Source organism: Chiloscyllium plagiosum, chromosome 13 (assembly GCF_004010195.1).
Source record: "Chiloscyllium plagiosum isolate BGI_BamShark_2017 chromosome 13, ASM401019v2, whole genome shotgun sequence".
In the NCBI taxonomy this organism is placed as follows: domain Eukaryota; kingdom Metazoa; phylum Chordata; class Chondrichthyes; order Orectolobiformes; family Hemiscylliidae; genus Chiloscyllium; species Chiloscyllium plagiosum.
Window position 1 is genome coordinate 27,477,472 of NC_057722.1, and position 16,261 is coordinate 27,493,732.

Genomic DNA, 16,261 nt, shown 5'->3' on the forward strand with positions numbered 1-16,261 from the left:
CTAACCTAAGTCATATGTTATGACACGGGGTATACTCCAATGCTAATGTAAAACCAGCAACACAGAAAAGATTTATCACATGCAATGATCTGTGAAAATTCGAGAGGTCAAGAACTATTCAAAGTAAAAATGACCAACTTTACTTCTTAAAGAATAACAGAGAATAATTAACTAACAACTATTTATAACTGCTTTTTCTAACCTATCTTTTACTTTCCCTTCTATAATATTTGTCCAATAAAAATCCCAGAGTAAGATTTACCAAAGTTCAAATTTCAAAACCAGACAGCTGTCAAATCTTCTCTTTTTATCGTCCTCTGTAGATTTCTTCCTCTTAGGGATTTCCATTTCACAGGCCTTTGATAGATAAAAGTACCTTTAAGAGAGCTGTGTGTCAGGCAGTCTGTACATGCTGGTGGCTTGGCAGTTCTCCTCCAACTGTTCAACTTTTTTCTGGTTTTATACCCCAAAGCATCGGATTGTTACATTGGTGTTAATAATGTCAAAATACTAAATTCAAACTTGAATGGAGTTTGGTATTTTGGGGCATAGTTTAAACTGGTTGGCCAAATTTGAATTTGTTTTTTCATCTCGAGGCAACCCAGTTAATCTAGATGTTTGACCAAATGTTATATTGTTATCTTGTTCAGAACACTTGGTGCTGTGTTAGGTAGTTCTGCTAGCTTTTAAATCTCCTAAAGGTACAGTATACCTCTACACCTTCATAACACTTCCAATCAGCCTTTTATTCCTTATCCTGCTTTGTACAAGTATAAAACAAAATAGTCTTACCTACTCTCACTGAGCCACTCATCCCCTTTGACTACCCAGGACATGAAGCCCCATGTTAACTGGTTCCAGCCATATTGCAGGTGTAGATTTCAAGTTTACATTATGACTGTTGTTGCCACTACTGCTCAATCAGCAGAACATGAATGAACATTTTAAAGCAAAGAATGTCTGCAACAGGAGTCTTGAATGTTGCCATGTTTTTCAAGGGTGAATGTAGAATGCAAAGTAGCTCAACATCAAAGGATAACTTTATTAAAGATCTGATGTATTATTCCCGACCATTCTGATCAATTTGAATGATTCAAATGCAGCTTTAAGTGAGTCTTACATCAGTATTGCCAACAAATTGGAGTTGAAAGAAATACTCAATATAGTGAGAGAATATTATTTTATTGTGACTAAATATTATCTCTCTAAACCTTCTTACTTCCAGCTCTGCAACATAATCTTCCTCATCCTTAAAGGTATTTGACCAATCTCAAAATAGTAAATTGGCAAACTCCTCTACCTCAATATCCCCCCTTGGCCCTCACCTCTAGTTTCCTCTATATTCCTTTCTCAGAGGCAGAGTCTTCAACTACGGAACTTTGTCCTTCTGTTCTCCTTTAAGAACTTTCTGCAAACTTTTCTTTTGAATCATTCTTCTGATTTTCCCAAACCTTTCACCACTCCACCTCACTCAAAATACAAGATTAAATGAATATTTTAAATAGAAATTCTGTTAACTAATCATGTCTCCATTTGCCATTGTTAAATAATAATTAATAATTCAATTGACTATCACTGCATTAATTCATTAACATAGAAACCTGATATTTAGACCCTAAAATATATTTTCTGAGCAGTTAATTACAATCAAATTGACTGCAAGTCTGATTTTACTGACACATTGGCAGCAGGAAAGCATTCAATGCTGTCAGTATTAATTACAGCAGCCCAGTGTGATGATTGAATGTAAAAATATGGGAATGAACATCAAATCAAATACTAGAAACGAAGAAATAATTGACATCTTCCATTAAGATTCATGAGTGAACATTATCTGCAAATAAAAGAGAATGACCACCACCCATGCAGCTAAAGCTTAACATGGCCCATCATCTTCAGAAAAATTACAGATGAGTTAATTGGAATTCTCTTGTTTGTATTAAGTACAGTAGCTTTTTTTAACCAGAGAATAAAGAGCGAATAATTGGCACTTCCTTTGTTTTTGCCTTCAAAGAGGTGACCGTGGGAGTACTTGCTTCTGTTCAATGCAGCCACGGGCTGGTGTTACCCGCTTAGTGAGAAAGCTCCTGAGTCTTGTGTCATTTCTCAAAATAATGACCTTTATGGACCTGTGTTAATGAAGCAGGATTGGTAAGCCAGGAAAGAACCAGCAGGCTGTACTTAATCGAGTTCAGAAGCTCACAACCCTGGGCTCCTTGGAAGACCAACCTACAACCACAATACACTACAGGCAGATTAAACTGGCTCATGATGGGACTACCACCCCTCAGTCAGGAGGAAGCCCCACCCTCAGGAGCTGTCAATCAATCCAATCAGCCTCAGCAGCTCCATTATTCAAGATTTGAAGAAGAGGTTCAAAGAATATCACAACAGGGTGGATCTGGGGGATTTAGACAGATAGAGTCATTGAGACATAGAGATATACAGCATGGAAACACACCCTTCGGTCCAACCTGTCTATGCCGACAAGCTATCCCAATCCAATCTAGTCCCACCTGCCAGCACCCGGCCTATATTCCTCCAAACCCTTCCTATTCATATACCCATCCAAATGCCTCTTAAATGTTGCAATTGTACCAGCCTCAACCACATCCTCTGGCAGCCCATTCCATACACGTGCCACCCTCTGCATGAAAACGTTGCCCCTTAGGTCTCTTTTATATCCTTCCCCTCTCACCCTAAACCTATGCCCTCTAGTTCTGGACTCCCCGATCCCAGGGAAAAGACTTTGTCTATTTATCCTAACCATGCCCCTCATAATTTTGTAAACCTCTATAAGGTCACCCCTCAGCTTCCGACGCTCCAGGGAAAACAGCCCCAGCCTGTTCAGCCTCTCCCTGTAGCTCAAATCCTCCAACCCTGGCAACATCCTTGTAAATCTTTTCTGAACCCTTTCAAGTTTCACAACATCTTTCCGATAGGAAGGAGACCAGAATTGCATGCAATATTCCAATAGTGGCCTAACCAATGTCCTGTACAGCCGCAACATCACCTCCCAACTCCTGTACTCAATACTCTGACTAATAAAGGAAAACACACCAAGCGCCTTCTTCATATTCCCTGGCATAAAAACACCAATTGTATTTAATATAAAAGAAGAACTCCAACTCCCTTCTTCTCCAAATTTACTCTCCAATTTTTCATTCAACATCATCCTGAGGTTTAACGTCATGTTAAGCTCCATTTTCATGTATGGTGCTCATTTTATTGTTCCTAAAGAGCAAGCAGGGAGGTGAGTGGTGTCAGGAACCAAGTTCAATCAGGCAGGCAATGTGGAAAGAGGTGGGTGTGTGGCACCTTGAAGGTGTCCCAAAACATGCGAACACATTCGGAATCAGGTGCCCCTTATTTCCTGACTTTGTCCATGTAGTCCTTTAAAAATTGAGTGCCAATTTCTGCTATGTCATGGAATGAGCGTTCTTTTATTTTTTTTCTTTTTCTTTTTTCTTTTTTTAAAAATTTAACCCCCACACTACCACCTAAGTGCGGTAGTGCTTATTTTTTCCCCAGCACCCATGGTGTGTGTGTATACGTCTGAGACACAGTGAAAGACACAAAGTGCATGAATCTTTATTCAATTTCCACCACCAGGAAGATAGAAAATACCCGAGTGGCCAGTGACAAGCAGTGCCCTTCACATCGAAGGGCAATGCTGTGTGATCAAAATAGTGAAGGGGAGGTTAGGGACTAAATCAAAATAGAGTTCGAGGGGGAAATAATGCACTCCACTCCCCGTGGCGCCCACCTCTCCCTGAACAACTCCAGGGTGTTGGTGGACACCATGTGCTCCTTCTCCAAGGACACCCGGGCCCTAACGTAACTGCAGAAGAGGGGCAGGCAGTCGGCCCTATGAGCATTCTCTTATATTTTTTCTTTTTTTTTTCTTTTTTAATTTAACTCCCACACTACCACCTAAGTGCAGTAGTGCTTATTTTTTCCCCAGCATCCATGGTGTGTGTGTGTATATATGTGAGACACAGTGAAAGACACAAAGTGCACGAATCTTTATTCAATTTCCACTACCAGGAAGATAGGAAAACACCCGAGTGGCCAGTGACAAGCAGTGCCCTTCACATCGAAGGGCAATGCTGTGTGATCAAAACAGTGAAGGGGAGGGTAGGGACTAAATCAAAATCGAGTTGGAGGAGGAAATAATGCACTCCACTCCCCGCGGCGCCCATCTCTCCCTGAACAACTCCAGGGTGTTGGTGGACACCGCGTGCTCCTTCTCCAAGGACACCCGGGCCCTAATGTAACCGCGGAAGAAGGGCAGGCAGTCGGCCCTATGAGCGTTCTTTTATTCAAGTCAAAGTTAACAAGCCTAATTGACCTTTAATTAGTGCTAATATAGCACTGGAAGAGCACAGCAGGTCAGGCAGCATCTGAGGAGCAGCAGAGTCGACGTGTTGGGCATAAGCCCCGAAACGTGCTTATGCCCTGCTCCTCGGATGCTGCCTGACCTGCTGTGCTTTTCCAGTGCCACACCTTTTGACTCTGATCTGCAGCATCTGCAGTCCTCACTTTCTCCACAATGTTATTCCAGGTTAGACATACATTTTATCAGATTCTTTGTTAATTGACATAGTGACAAATACTGGTTGAGCTGGGTACTTATAACAAAATCATCCCCTCAAACTTATTCATGTATTTGTAATACATCTTCTTATCTTGCACAAACTCTCTGTATGTATGTCAATTGCTATTTCCTTTATCTAAAGATATCTTGAAAAGACAAATTTAAATTTCTGCAGAAATGCAGGTTTGTCACACATTTCACTTTCTCCTGCAGATGTAATCATACCAACTGTAACAATCTGTACCACGAATTGTCAAAACTCATAGAACATTTCAACATGACATAAACATTCACTGAAAGGAAATACAGTACATTTCAAAGTAGGAAGAAAAATGTTTGAATCTCTCAGACACACATAAAAAGCAGAGAAGCATTGATTTGAAAAAGAAACCACTTTCCATCTGTTCAAGGACAGATTAGTTATTGCTTCTTGGATGCAAATGAGCATCTTATATTTCTGTAGACTTTGTATTATTTATCACATTAGCCACAGACCAAGTAAAATTATAGACTCCCTCTGGGAGGGAGAGCTGCATGAGTCTGTGACCTTTCCAACTTGGTTTGCTGTCTCAGTGACAATTAATGTAAAGTCTAAATTAGTACCAAATTATAGTTTAGTGGCATGGATCGTGTACATGAGGAATTCTTGGAGGTTCATTTCAACAACAGATAAAATGTTTAAATCCAGGAAACATTTATCACATTGCTCTGGAATAGATTTGACACAAGCCTCAGAATTAAAATACACGGATTTATCTATAATTGAAATTAAAATGTTAATTGATTCAAAAATTTTGCTTTGCATAGTAACCACAAAGCACAATGGATGACAAAAAATGCCTTTTCTGCTCTAAAATAAATACTACTCAGAATCATACGTAAAATGACTTTGGTCATTGCCAACTTAGTGGGTGGTCCTCCTGATGTCAGCTGCACTCTAGAATCAAATGGATCACAGCATACACCAGGAAAATGTAGGTCAATAAACCTACGGTCATACTATGATTTCCAGCTCCAGCGAACTGAATGCAGAAAGCCTTGATAATTTGTAGAAAGAAGAATCTTTGAAATGAAATTAGGTGTCCTGTTCATCTACATCAATTATAGCAACACTTCCAAATACAAAAGCTTGGCTGTTAGCCACTTTGAAATGCCACAAGGATGTGAAATGAGCTATACAAGTAAAAACACTTAAAGCCCCCTCTTGCATAAGGGATTAACACATATCAATACTTTCTTCCCTATGATAATCAGTTTTGCAAGAAACAGATCTTGTGAATATTTTAGCACAAATAAGCTACAAGCAGTATATATACCAGTATCACTAAAGGAAGTTGAAAGTTGTGAGTTCCAGTATTAGTCGATAAACAAAGTTCAGTCAATACAATGTACCTAATTTATCAAATAGAACATAGGATCCAGAATGTTTGCTCTGTGTAAGAGCATTAACTTGCAAAATCACATGCTGTCTTCATTAGTCTTTCAGGCTGCAAATATAACTTTTCATTGGTGTGAAGAACTTACAAAAAAATAATGAGTAAGATTCTAAACTGTTTGCAGTTCATGATAAAGCTAAGTGCTGCAGCCATAAGTACTCAAAATTCTGTCCTAGAAAAATGAGAGTTGCAGCCAAGCATATCTGGCAGTATAATTCTGGTCTTATATCTTACAGTGTCAGACTGATAGTTCAGTAGATTTACAGCCTTAAATTTCTCTCCATAAGGTATTAACTCGAGAAGTAGTGCCAAATCTCTATCTAACTTTACATTCAATTTTACTATATTTTCTCAGTGCAACCTGCTTTGCATAATATCTTAGCATGCATTTATTTTTAACAACAGTTATCCCTGTGAAATTTGTATTATGTTTGTTACTAACTAATTAAATGGATTTTTGTTATGTTAACCAACATAATATTAAGCTCATACAACCACTACATAGGGAAAACACTCCAGTCATCTTAAATCTTCCTGAAGGTATACTATTGATTTATTATTGTTGTCTTTCAGTCAAATTTTGTGCATCACAACAAGGATGGAAATTCCCTTTACATACTGATTTTCATTTTGATCCCATCTTGAATCCCAAGGACAGGGTTATGTATATTTTGGGAGAAGACACCATGTTTTTATAGTGAGGAAACAGAAGCACCCTCCCAGCATAAAAATCAGAAACTCTAAGTGGCACTATTCTAAGAAGGGAAACCAGAAGTCAAATCTGCCAAAATTGTTGGTGAGCTACGATGTAAGTCCTTCACGAACCTTTATTCTGCCTCCACTTGTGGTGGCTCCTTCTATACCGTCGTAATCTGACTCGAGGAATGGAATTTGTAGGCTCATCTTTAGGATATTCCTTGGCCAAGCCCTAACACACACTTTACAGATCATAAGGGGAACTGACAAAACACATGGCAATTATTTAGCATATATGGTCTGTGCAGTATTCAAGTGTTCAGCAGACTAGGCAGGACCACTGAAAAAGGAGCCATTCAGGCTGGATTCAAGCAGATAACTTTCAGAGTAGCTGACCTAAATTTATTGTCAGCCACAAGCTCACCCAGCACTTGCCTAAGTCTAAGGATGCTTGACCTAAACTCAGCAGAGTGTGAATCAGACACTGAATGTTCAAGATGGCTATGCCTTAGAATAAGGAAAGTTGATGTTTCACATGGTTAACAGCTATGATATGACCTAATCGGTTAATGGATCCGAGCACAATATGTCCCAACTGTTTTTTCTACCACTGCACTCTACTAAATAGATTTTGTGGCTCCAATGAATTTAAGTAGACTATTGACATTATCCATTACATGGTGATAATCACAAAACTGGAGATGGTAGACTCATATCAAAGTACAAAAAGATGTATGTTTCTCCCACCTTCAATGAAAATCATGTTGCCCTAATCAAATGATTTCAAAAATATTTTAAGGATTTAGTCTGGAGAGATGAGAAATGTTTAAAAGAAGTTCTTCATTTCTCTCGGAATGATCCACTGAGCATTCTAAAGTCACCGTTTTGCCACAATATAATGAAATACATAAGCTGACCATCACAAGAAGTACAGAATTTAAATACAGTATCATATATTTTTATATCAAAACGTAGATAGTAATGGTAAACGATAAGTGAATTCTTCAAGGAGTAATGCCTATAAACAACTTGATTACAATAGCAGAAGTAAAAGAAACCAGGTAAAATTTAGTGATTCTTTTTTCTCACAAGCACCCTGAAACACTGTTAGATGTGAACAGCGAATGAAACTGTTAGTAAATGAAACAACATGTTTTCCCTTTGTGCCATTTTATTTACCAAAAACTGAAGAAAATGAATGACTTCAGCTTTCCATTTGCTTTGATTTAAATAATGTAATATAATGTAAAATAAAACAATTTAATCCTGGTTTTGACCTTTCATGTTCATATAAATATTGAGAGATTTTCACTGTTTCTATGAAAGTCAAAATTACAACAGTATTTTAAAAGATTCTAAAAATAATAATACAGAAAACATTACGATACCATAATTAGAAGAGTTCTGGGTCTGCTCATTCCGTCAGATTCATCCAGTGGCAAAAATTCAAGTGACAATTGCTCCTGGTGCCGGGTGCAGATATGTGCACAGTTCCTGTGAACCACGGAACGAAAGGCTTCAAGCAGAACAATGCTGGCAGTGCAACCCATATCTGCATCCTGAAGCCTACGGAATTACTTTTTCAATGCTCATGCTATATCTGAGAGACAGTGGAACCTTGTCCCTGAAACCAGCCTACATTGCAGCTGCAAGCACAGTTTTCCAATCCGGATCAGCTTTCAAGTCAGCTGACAACAAGCAACTACATTGCTTTGATGCACTATAAAGTAATGCCAGGGCACAGCTGGAATATGGTGTACTAAAGTGCACTCCATTCTGTAATAACCAAGGTTTAATCAGTGTTTCTAACAGTAGAGTGCCTGAATTTCTAAAACATACTGTCATTTGGGGATTTATTTTGCAAAGGGGTATCTGTTGAAGTAATGACTACTGCATAAAACTGAAATAATTACAACTGATCATATTCATCACAAGATGATCATAATAATGCTGATGAAGTAGACATCTGATGCTGTTGCTCACATTAACATTAGAATGTGCTTCAAGCTCTATGAGTGTTTTGTTTCTCTCATTTTGAACTCAACAGTTCTATGTCAGAAAATTATATTCCCTAAACAAACAGCTCTGGTGTTACTTGTGCAAATTTCTTTTCAATGGCTCAGTTGTTATGAGCCCACACATGCAGATGCTTTGCAGACAAATCAATTTTAAGTAAACGCAGAGGGCTTTCTTCCATGAAGCATGGACCAATTAAATCTCACAGCGAACCGCCACAGCACTCTCTCACAAACAAGCAGAGATGGAAGACTTTGATAGGCTAATGCCAAGAAATGCATAATTATTGGAAGGCATCACTGACAGTTAACAGCTTACCAATGTAAAGCTTTTAGGAATAAAGCCTACAGTATTAATGAGATGCTAAAAAGTTGTGTGGTGCTTAAGATCTGAAGCAATGATCACTGTCATTTTTATGTTACATTATCAAAGGCATACCAGACTACGCAGTAGTAGCTGCTGTATCATGATAGTTCCTTCAGAGAAAGCACCGTGCTGACTGAATATTTACTTGTGTGTTTTTAACAATAATGACTTACATTTATACGATGCTTTTACCATAGTGGAATAACCCAAAGTACTCAAAATATTTCACCAAAGTATAAACAGTTAAAATCAAACACCAAGCCAAAGAAGAATAAATTGGACAAGTGACCGAGGTTTGATCAAAGTATCAAGTTATAAGCAATGTCTTAAAGTACAGTGTCCATTGACAACAATAAATTGTATCAAATTATATGCATAAAAATTATGTTTAAAATCAAATCAAACCACTTTCTGAAGTGCAGCCTCCAGGAGTGATTAATGGGGTAATTTACCCAATCCTTTTCAAGAATAGAAAGTCCTTAATAGGAGCTGACTAAAGTAGAAATGTGTGAAGATTTCAGGATGGAATTCCAGTGCACAGCAGCTAAACAGCTAAAGGACAAATTGCCAAGGCAGAACTGGGGGACTGCACAAGAGACAACAGTTGGTCAAAAGCAGAGTTAGAAGATGATCATAGGGCTGAAGGAGATTGCAGTAAATGAGAAGAACCTGGCCATGCAGAGATTTAAACACAGGATTAGGATTTAAGATAGACAGTCAATGGTGCTGTGCTTCCCCGTATTACAGCAGTGTCAGACTTCAAATACTTCATTGGCTGTGAAGCTTCACTGAACAAAATGCAGCTGAGGCAGAGATATTTTGACACTTCAATTGGAATTATATCTATGCTAATCTGGACTTTATGGTAATAATATTACAAACTACTCCTTGTAATTCTCAACCTTGTAATGGTACTTATGTGATTGTAGATATCGTTATTTCATATGTCATTGTTCCAACATCATTTAAGATGAGTGGCAACTAGGAACACAGTACATTCTCAGTATTTTATTCTGTTCCATTTATAATATAGTGCTATGAGTATGGATAATTTAATAATTTGGATTGGATATAAGGTAGTAAAATTGATATTGCATCAAAGTATTTTATTTGCTAAATAAAGCAAAAACCTAAAATAGTTGGTAAAACAAAAGTAACGGGTGCATAAGCCCTGCTGACTTCATCAACAAGTTTAATCTGAAGTTCTATCTTATTTACTCTGTTCAGACATCATAACAGGAAATTGGAAAAATGGTTTTGAAGATTGAAATAGATTGCAACACCTGACTCTAGTTACTGCACAACCATATTTATCAACCTTGGGGGCATTCTAACTTCCTGTGTTTGAGAAATGTATTTCACATGGCGACTGTCACCGATGTACACATTCATTTGTGAAACTACAAGACACAAAATAGGACTGTGCAAGATTAGGTAAAATGCTACTTGTTTCAGAGGTGAAGTCACCACAGCTTCTTGGGCTGCTCCCTCATTAGAGAGAGAGCTGGTGGTGAGTGTAACCTGAAGGTCATCACATCTCAGGCAAAGTTGAGAAGACTCCACCTTCCTAGCAACTTCAGCTAATGTAGGAATTGAACCCAAGCTGTTGGCATTACTTTATATTACATACCAGCTATCCAGCCAATTGAGCTAAACAGCCCTCAGTTGCAACCTAGCTATTGTTTAGTTGCTTAAGTGGCTAAATACAAAGAAAAGTGACTATACAGTGAGCTAGATAACTAACGTACAATGTTATATACTATAGGATTGTAAAAAAGTGACAGAAGAGGGAAGTCAAAGTTAGAGCTCATTGACCACCAGGGTGCTGGATAAGGAAATGATTAATAAAAGAACAAAAAAGAAAATTTACAGCCCAGGAACAGGCCCTTCAGCCCTCCAAGCCTGAGCCGATCCAAATCCATTGTCTAAACCTGTCGTCCAATTCCTAAGCATCTGTATCCCTCTGCTCCCCATCTAGTCATGCATCTGTCCAGAAGCATCTGTGTGTGCCTCTACTACCTCTGCTGGCAACGCATTCCAAGCACCTACCACACTCTGTGTAAAGTAATTGCCTCGTGTATCCCCCTTACACGTTTCACTTCTCACCTCTCTCGTTATTGAATCCTTCATCCTGGCAAAAAGCTGATCTCTATCTACCCTGTTTATACCCTTCATGATTTTGTAGATCTCAATCAAGTCCCCCCTCAATCTTCTTTCTTCTAATGAAGGCAATCCTAACCTATACAACCTCTCTTCAGAGTTGGCACCTTCCATACCAGGCAACATCCTCGTAAACCTCTGCATCCTCTCCAAAACGTCCACATGCTTTTGGTAATGTGGCGACCAGAAGTGTACACAGTATTCTAAATGCAGCTGAACCAATGCCTTGCACATTTTTAACATGACCTGCCAGCTCTTATACTCAATACCCCATCTGATGAAGGCAAGCAGACTATGTACCTTCTTGACCACTCTATTCACCTGTGTAGCAACTTTCAGGGTCCAATGGACCTGAACTCCCAGATCTCTCTGCTCATCAACTTTTCCCAAGGCTCTTCCATTTGCTGTATATTTCGCTCTAGAATTAGACTTCCCAAAATGCATCACCTCACATTTGCCTGGATTGAACTCCATCTGCCACTTTTCTGCCCAACTCTCCAGTCTATCTATATTCTGCTGTATTCTTTGACGGTCCGCTATGCTTTCTGCTACTCCACCAATCTTCGTGTTATCTGCAAACCTGCTGACCATACCAACAGTGCCCTCTTCCAGATCATTTATGTATATCACAAACAACAGTGGCCCCAGCACTGATCCCTGTAGAACACCACTGGTCACCTATCTCTATTTCGAGAAACTCTCTTCAACTACTACTCTCTGTCTCTTGTTGCTCAACCAGTCCGTCATCCACCTAGCTAGAACACACTGCACACCATGTGACTTCACTTTCTCCATTAGTTTACCATGGGGAGACACCTTTCTAAAGTCCATTTTTATGACATCTACAGCCCTTCCTTCATCTATCAACTTGGTCATTCCCTCAAAGAACTCTATTAAGTTGGTAATGATTAGAATTAGGTAGCACTTGAATAAAATAAACTTTCAAGGTTATTGGGATTGAGGTAAGGGAGTGAAATTGATCAGCATGGCTGAAAGGCCACCTTCCGTACTGTAAATAACATCAGAGACAGCCACTTGCCACAGACTTTCATATGTGAACAACCGAGATCCCACAGGATGATTACATTGCCCAATATTACAGCTGACATAATGAATGAAGAAGTTATGCAATTAACATTCACATTTTAAAATATTGGCTGAATACAAGAAACTAGGTAAAATAGCAGATGCTGGAAACCAGATTCTAGATTAGTGGTGCTGGAAAAGCACAGCAATTCAGGTAGCATCCGAGGAGCAGTAAAATCGACGTTTCGGGCAAAAACCCTTCATCAGGAATACAGGAATACAGAAATCCTGTAATCCTGATGAAGGGCTTTTTACCGAAACATCGATTTTACAGCTCCTCAAATGCTGCCTGAACTGCTGTGCTTTTCCAGCACCACTAATCCTGAATACAAGAAGCTGAAAACAGCCATCAAACATTGATTAAAAAACTGCAAATAGAATTTTATTAAACTACAATATGATCATGCAGATTGATAATATTTCAAGATATTATTACTGAATAAAACATATGCAGACATACTTCAATATACTTCAGGTACACTTACATCCATGATGGTCTGAACTCCATGGCTGACACCTTCTGGAACATTCTGGAGTTGAAGCCTCTGGCACCATATTTCAAGGCCAGCTGGACCCCACTTCTCTAGCTGCAAGGCAGGAACTTCCAAGCAGCCTGTGATGATCACCTCCATCAGCCCAGAAATGTGAGCAGGTGCCAGAAGGTCTTCACCGTTTCCAGAGAATGGCACCAAAAAGTCATCTCATTAGACTGGTCTAGGCCAAGAGCAAATGGCAGCACGAGTGGTAATGGCAAACACAAAATGAACAGCATCAGTGCTGCATAAAAATGAATGATCTCCTGCACTCTACAAGGGTGAGGGGCACCATATTCCCTCTGCTACTTTATAATCATTGGGGCATCATTTAGTCTATCTCTGGATGCACAGATAATCAGAAATATTCTACAAGCCTCAGCATCACATACATGATGCACTCAAGGGCTCACACTCACCTCATCCTCTAAAATTTCCAACTCTTTATATACACTGCACATTTTAATCACTTACTAGGGTGGCTCACCATCTTGTATAGCCTAGCACGCTCACAAGGTTCTGCTGCAACCATTCCCATCAAACATTCAATCCTTTCCTTTACCTCTTTGCAGAAGAAGCTGACACATAACAAAACTGAAGACAAGAATAATAGGTGCATTCCAGTTCAGGCAACCAGACTTTATATGTAGAAAGGCTCATTGATTAAATAGGTGAGACCAAATTATAAGAGTTTTATTTCATTATTTGGTGAGCTGAATAAATGTTTTAAGATTTGTGATCTAATCCCAAGTTTTCAACCTGTGTGCATTCTTTCCATTCCTCTCACTGTCCATCTACTCTCCAGAAAACTTCGACACTTGTCCCAGAAAAGACGAGCTAACAACCCCACTGTGGGACACATGAGGAGAGGGGAAGCCATATTGAATAAGATGATGGCTCTGAAAGTGATAATGTTGGCTCCATCCATTCTCCTGATGTTACACATAATCTGTTGGTGGAGGCAAGGAATTCTATTATACTTTTCAAAGGGAGCAGATGTATCTGTACTAGTTCTGTAAGGTCCTAGTAATTATGCCTGATGAAATGTGGTTACTCCTATCGCTATCATGCAATAAACCTTATTATCTTTCAGAGAGAGTGCAGAATGTTTTCACGTGGGAGAGGGGCCAGCAGGAGGTCATTGTCCACATTGGAACCAATGACATTGGAAGGGAAAAGGTTGAGACTCTGAAGGAAGATTACAGAGAGTTAGGCAGAAATTTAAGAAGGAGGTCCTCAAGAGTAGTAATATCTGGATGACTCCCAGTGCTATGAGCTAGTGAGGGCAGGAATAGGAGGATAGAGCAGATGAATGCATGGCTGAGGAGCTGGTGTATGGGAGAAGGATAGTGAGGAAAGAGATCGATCTGAGACGGGTACAGCTGAGAACAGAAGTGAGTCAAACAGGCAGGGACAAGGTAGGACTAATAAATTAAACTGCATTTATTTCAATGCAAGGGGTCTAACAGGGAAGGCAGATGAACTCAGGGCATGGTTAGGAACATGGGACTGGGATATCATTGCAACTACAGAAACATGGCTCAGGGATGGGCAGGACTGGCAGCTGAATGTTCCAGGATACAAATGCTACAGGAAGGATAGAAAGGGAGGCAAAAGAGGAGGAGGAGTGGCATTTTTGATAAGGGATAGCATTACAGCTGTGCTGAGGGAGGATATTCCCAGAAATACATCCAGGGAAGTTATTTGGGTGGAACTGAGAAATAAGAAAGGGATGATCACCTTATTGGGATTGTATTATAGACCCCAATAGTCAGAGGGAAATTGAAAAACAAACTTGTAAGGAGATCTCAGCTATCTGTAAGAATAATAGGGTAGTTATGGTAGGGGATTTTAACTTTCCAAACATCGACTGGGACTGCCATAGTGTTAAAGGTTTAGATGGAGGGGAATTTCTTAAATGTGTCCAAGACAATTTTCTGATTCAGTATGTTAGAGAAGGTGTAAAACTTGACCTACTCTTGGGAAATAAGGCAGGGCAAGTAACTGAGGTGTCAGTGGGAGAGTACTTTGAGACTAGCGACCATAATTCTATTCATTTTAAAATAGTGATGGAAAAGGATAGACCAGGTCTAAAAGTTGAAGCCCTAAAATGGAGAAAGGCCAATTTTGACTGTATTAGGCAAGAACTTTCGAAAGCTGATTGGAGGCAGATGTTCGCAGGTAAAGGGATGCTGGAAAATGGGAAACCTTCAGAAATGAGATAACAGGAATCCAGAGAAAGTATATTCCTGTCAGGGTGAAAGGGAAGGCTGGTAGCTTTGGGAATGCTGGATGACGAAAGAAATTGAGGGTTTGGTTAAGAAAAAGAAGGAAGTATATGTCAGGTACAGACAAGATAGATCGAGTGAATCCATAGAAGAGTATAAAGAAAGTAGGAGTATACTTAAGAGGGAAATCAGGAGGGCAAAACGGGGACATGAGATAGCTTTGGCAAAGAGAATTAAGGAGAATCCAAAGGGTTTTTACAAATATATTAAGGACAAAAGGGTAACTAGGGAGAGAATAGACCAAAGATCAGCAAGGCAGCCTTTGTGTGGAGTCACAGAAAATGGGAGAGATACTAAATGAATATTTTGCATCAGTATTTAATGTGCAAAAGGATATGGAAGATATAGACTGTAGGGAAATAGATGGTGACATCTTGCAAAATGTCCAAATTACACAGGAGGAAGTGCTGGATGTCTTGAAACGGTTAAAAGTGGGTAAATCCCCAGGACATGATCAGGTGTACCCGAGAACTCTGTGAGAAGCTAGAGAAGCGATTGCTGGGCCTCTTGCTGAGATATTTGTATCACTGATAGTCACAGGTAAGGTGCTGGAAGATTGGAGGCTGGAAAATGTGGTGCCACTATTTAAGAAGGGTGGTAAAGACAAGCCAGGGAACTATAGACCGGTGAGCCTGACATCAGTGGTGGGCAAGTTGTTGGAGGGAATCCCGAGGAACAGGATGTATAGGTATTTGGAAAGGCAAGGACTGATTAGTGATAGTCAACATGGCTATGTGCATGGGAAATCATGTCTCACAAACTTGATTGAGTTTTTTGAAGAAGTAACAAAGAAGATTGATGAGGGCAGAGCAATAGATGTGATCTATATGGATTTCAGTAAGGCATTCGACAAGGTTCCCCATGGGAGACTGATTAGCAAGGTTAGATCTCATGGAATACAGGGAGAACTAGCCATTTGGATGCAGAACTGGCTCAAAAGTAAAAGACAGAGGGTGGTAGTGGAGGGTTGTTTTTCAGACTGGAGGCCTGTGACCAGTGGAGTGCCACAAGGATCAGTGCTGGGTCCTCTACTTTTTGTCATTTACATAAATGATTTGGATACGAGCATAAGAGGTACAGTTA

General features: G+C 39.5%; 1 protein-coding gene across 8 annotated transcripts in view; it reads right to left on the minus strand.

Moving 5' to 3' along the window:
• dock10 (dedicator of cytokinesis 10) overlaps positions 1–16,261 on the minus strand; it is a 333,676-nt gene that overhangs the window by 262,002 nt on the left and 55,413 nt on the right. For 3 of the 8 annotated variants that reach the window (XM_043702105.1, XM_043702109.1, XM_043702103.1), the window contains exon 1: positions 8,118–8,332. The exons of 1 other annotated variant lie outside the window; for it this stretch is intronic. In XM_043702105.1, the coding sequence (XP_043558040.1) occupies positions 8,118–8,279 (162 nt within the window). In that variant the 5' untranslated portion in view covers positions 8,280–8,332. Of the gene's footprint in view, positions 1–8,117; positions 8,333–16,261 lie in introns of those variants that run through there. 4 more of the 8 variants (XM_043702111.1, XM_043702110.1, XM_043702104.1 and 1 more) reach the window with 3 other exon arrangements.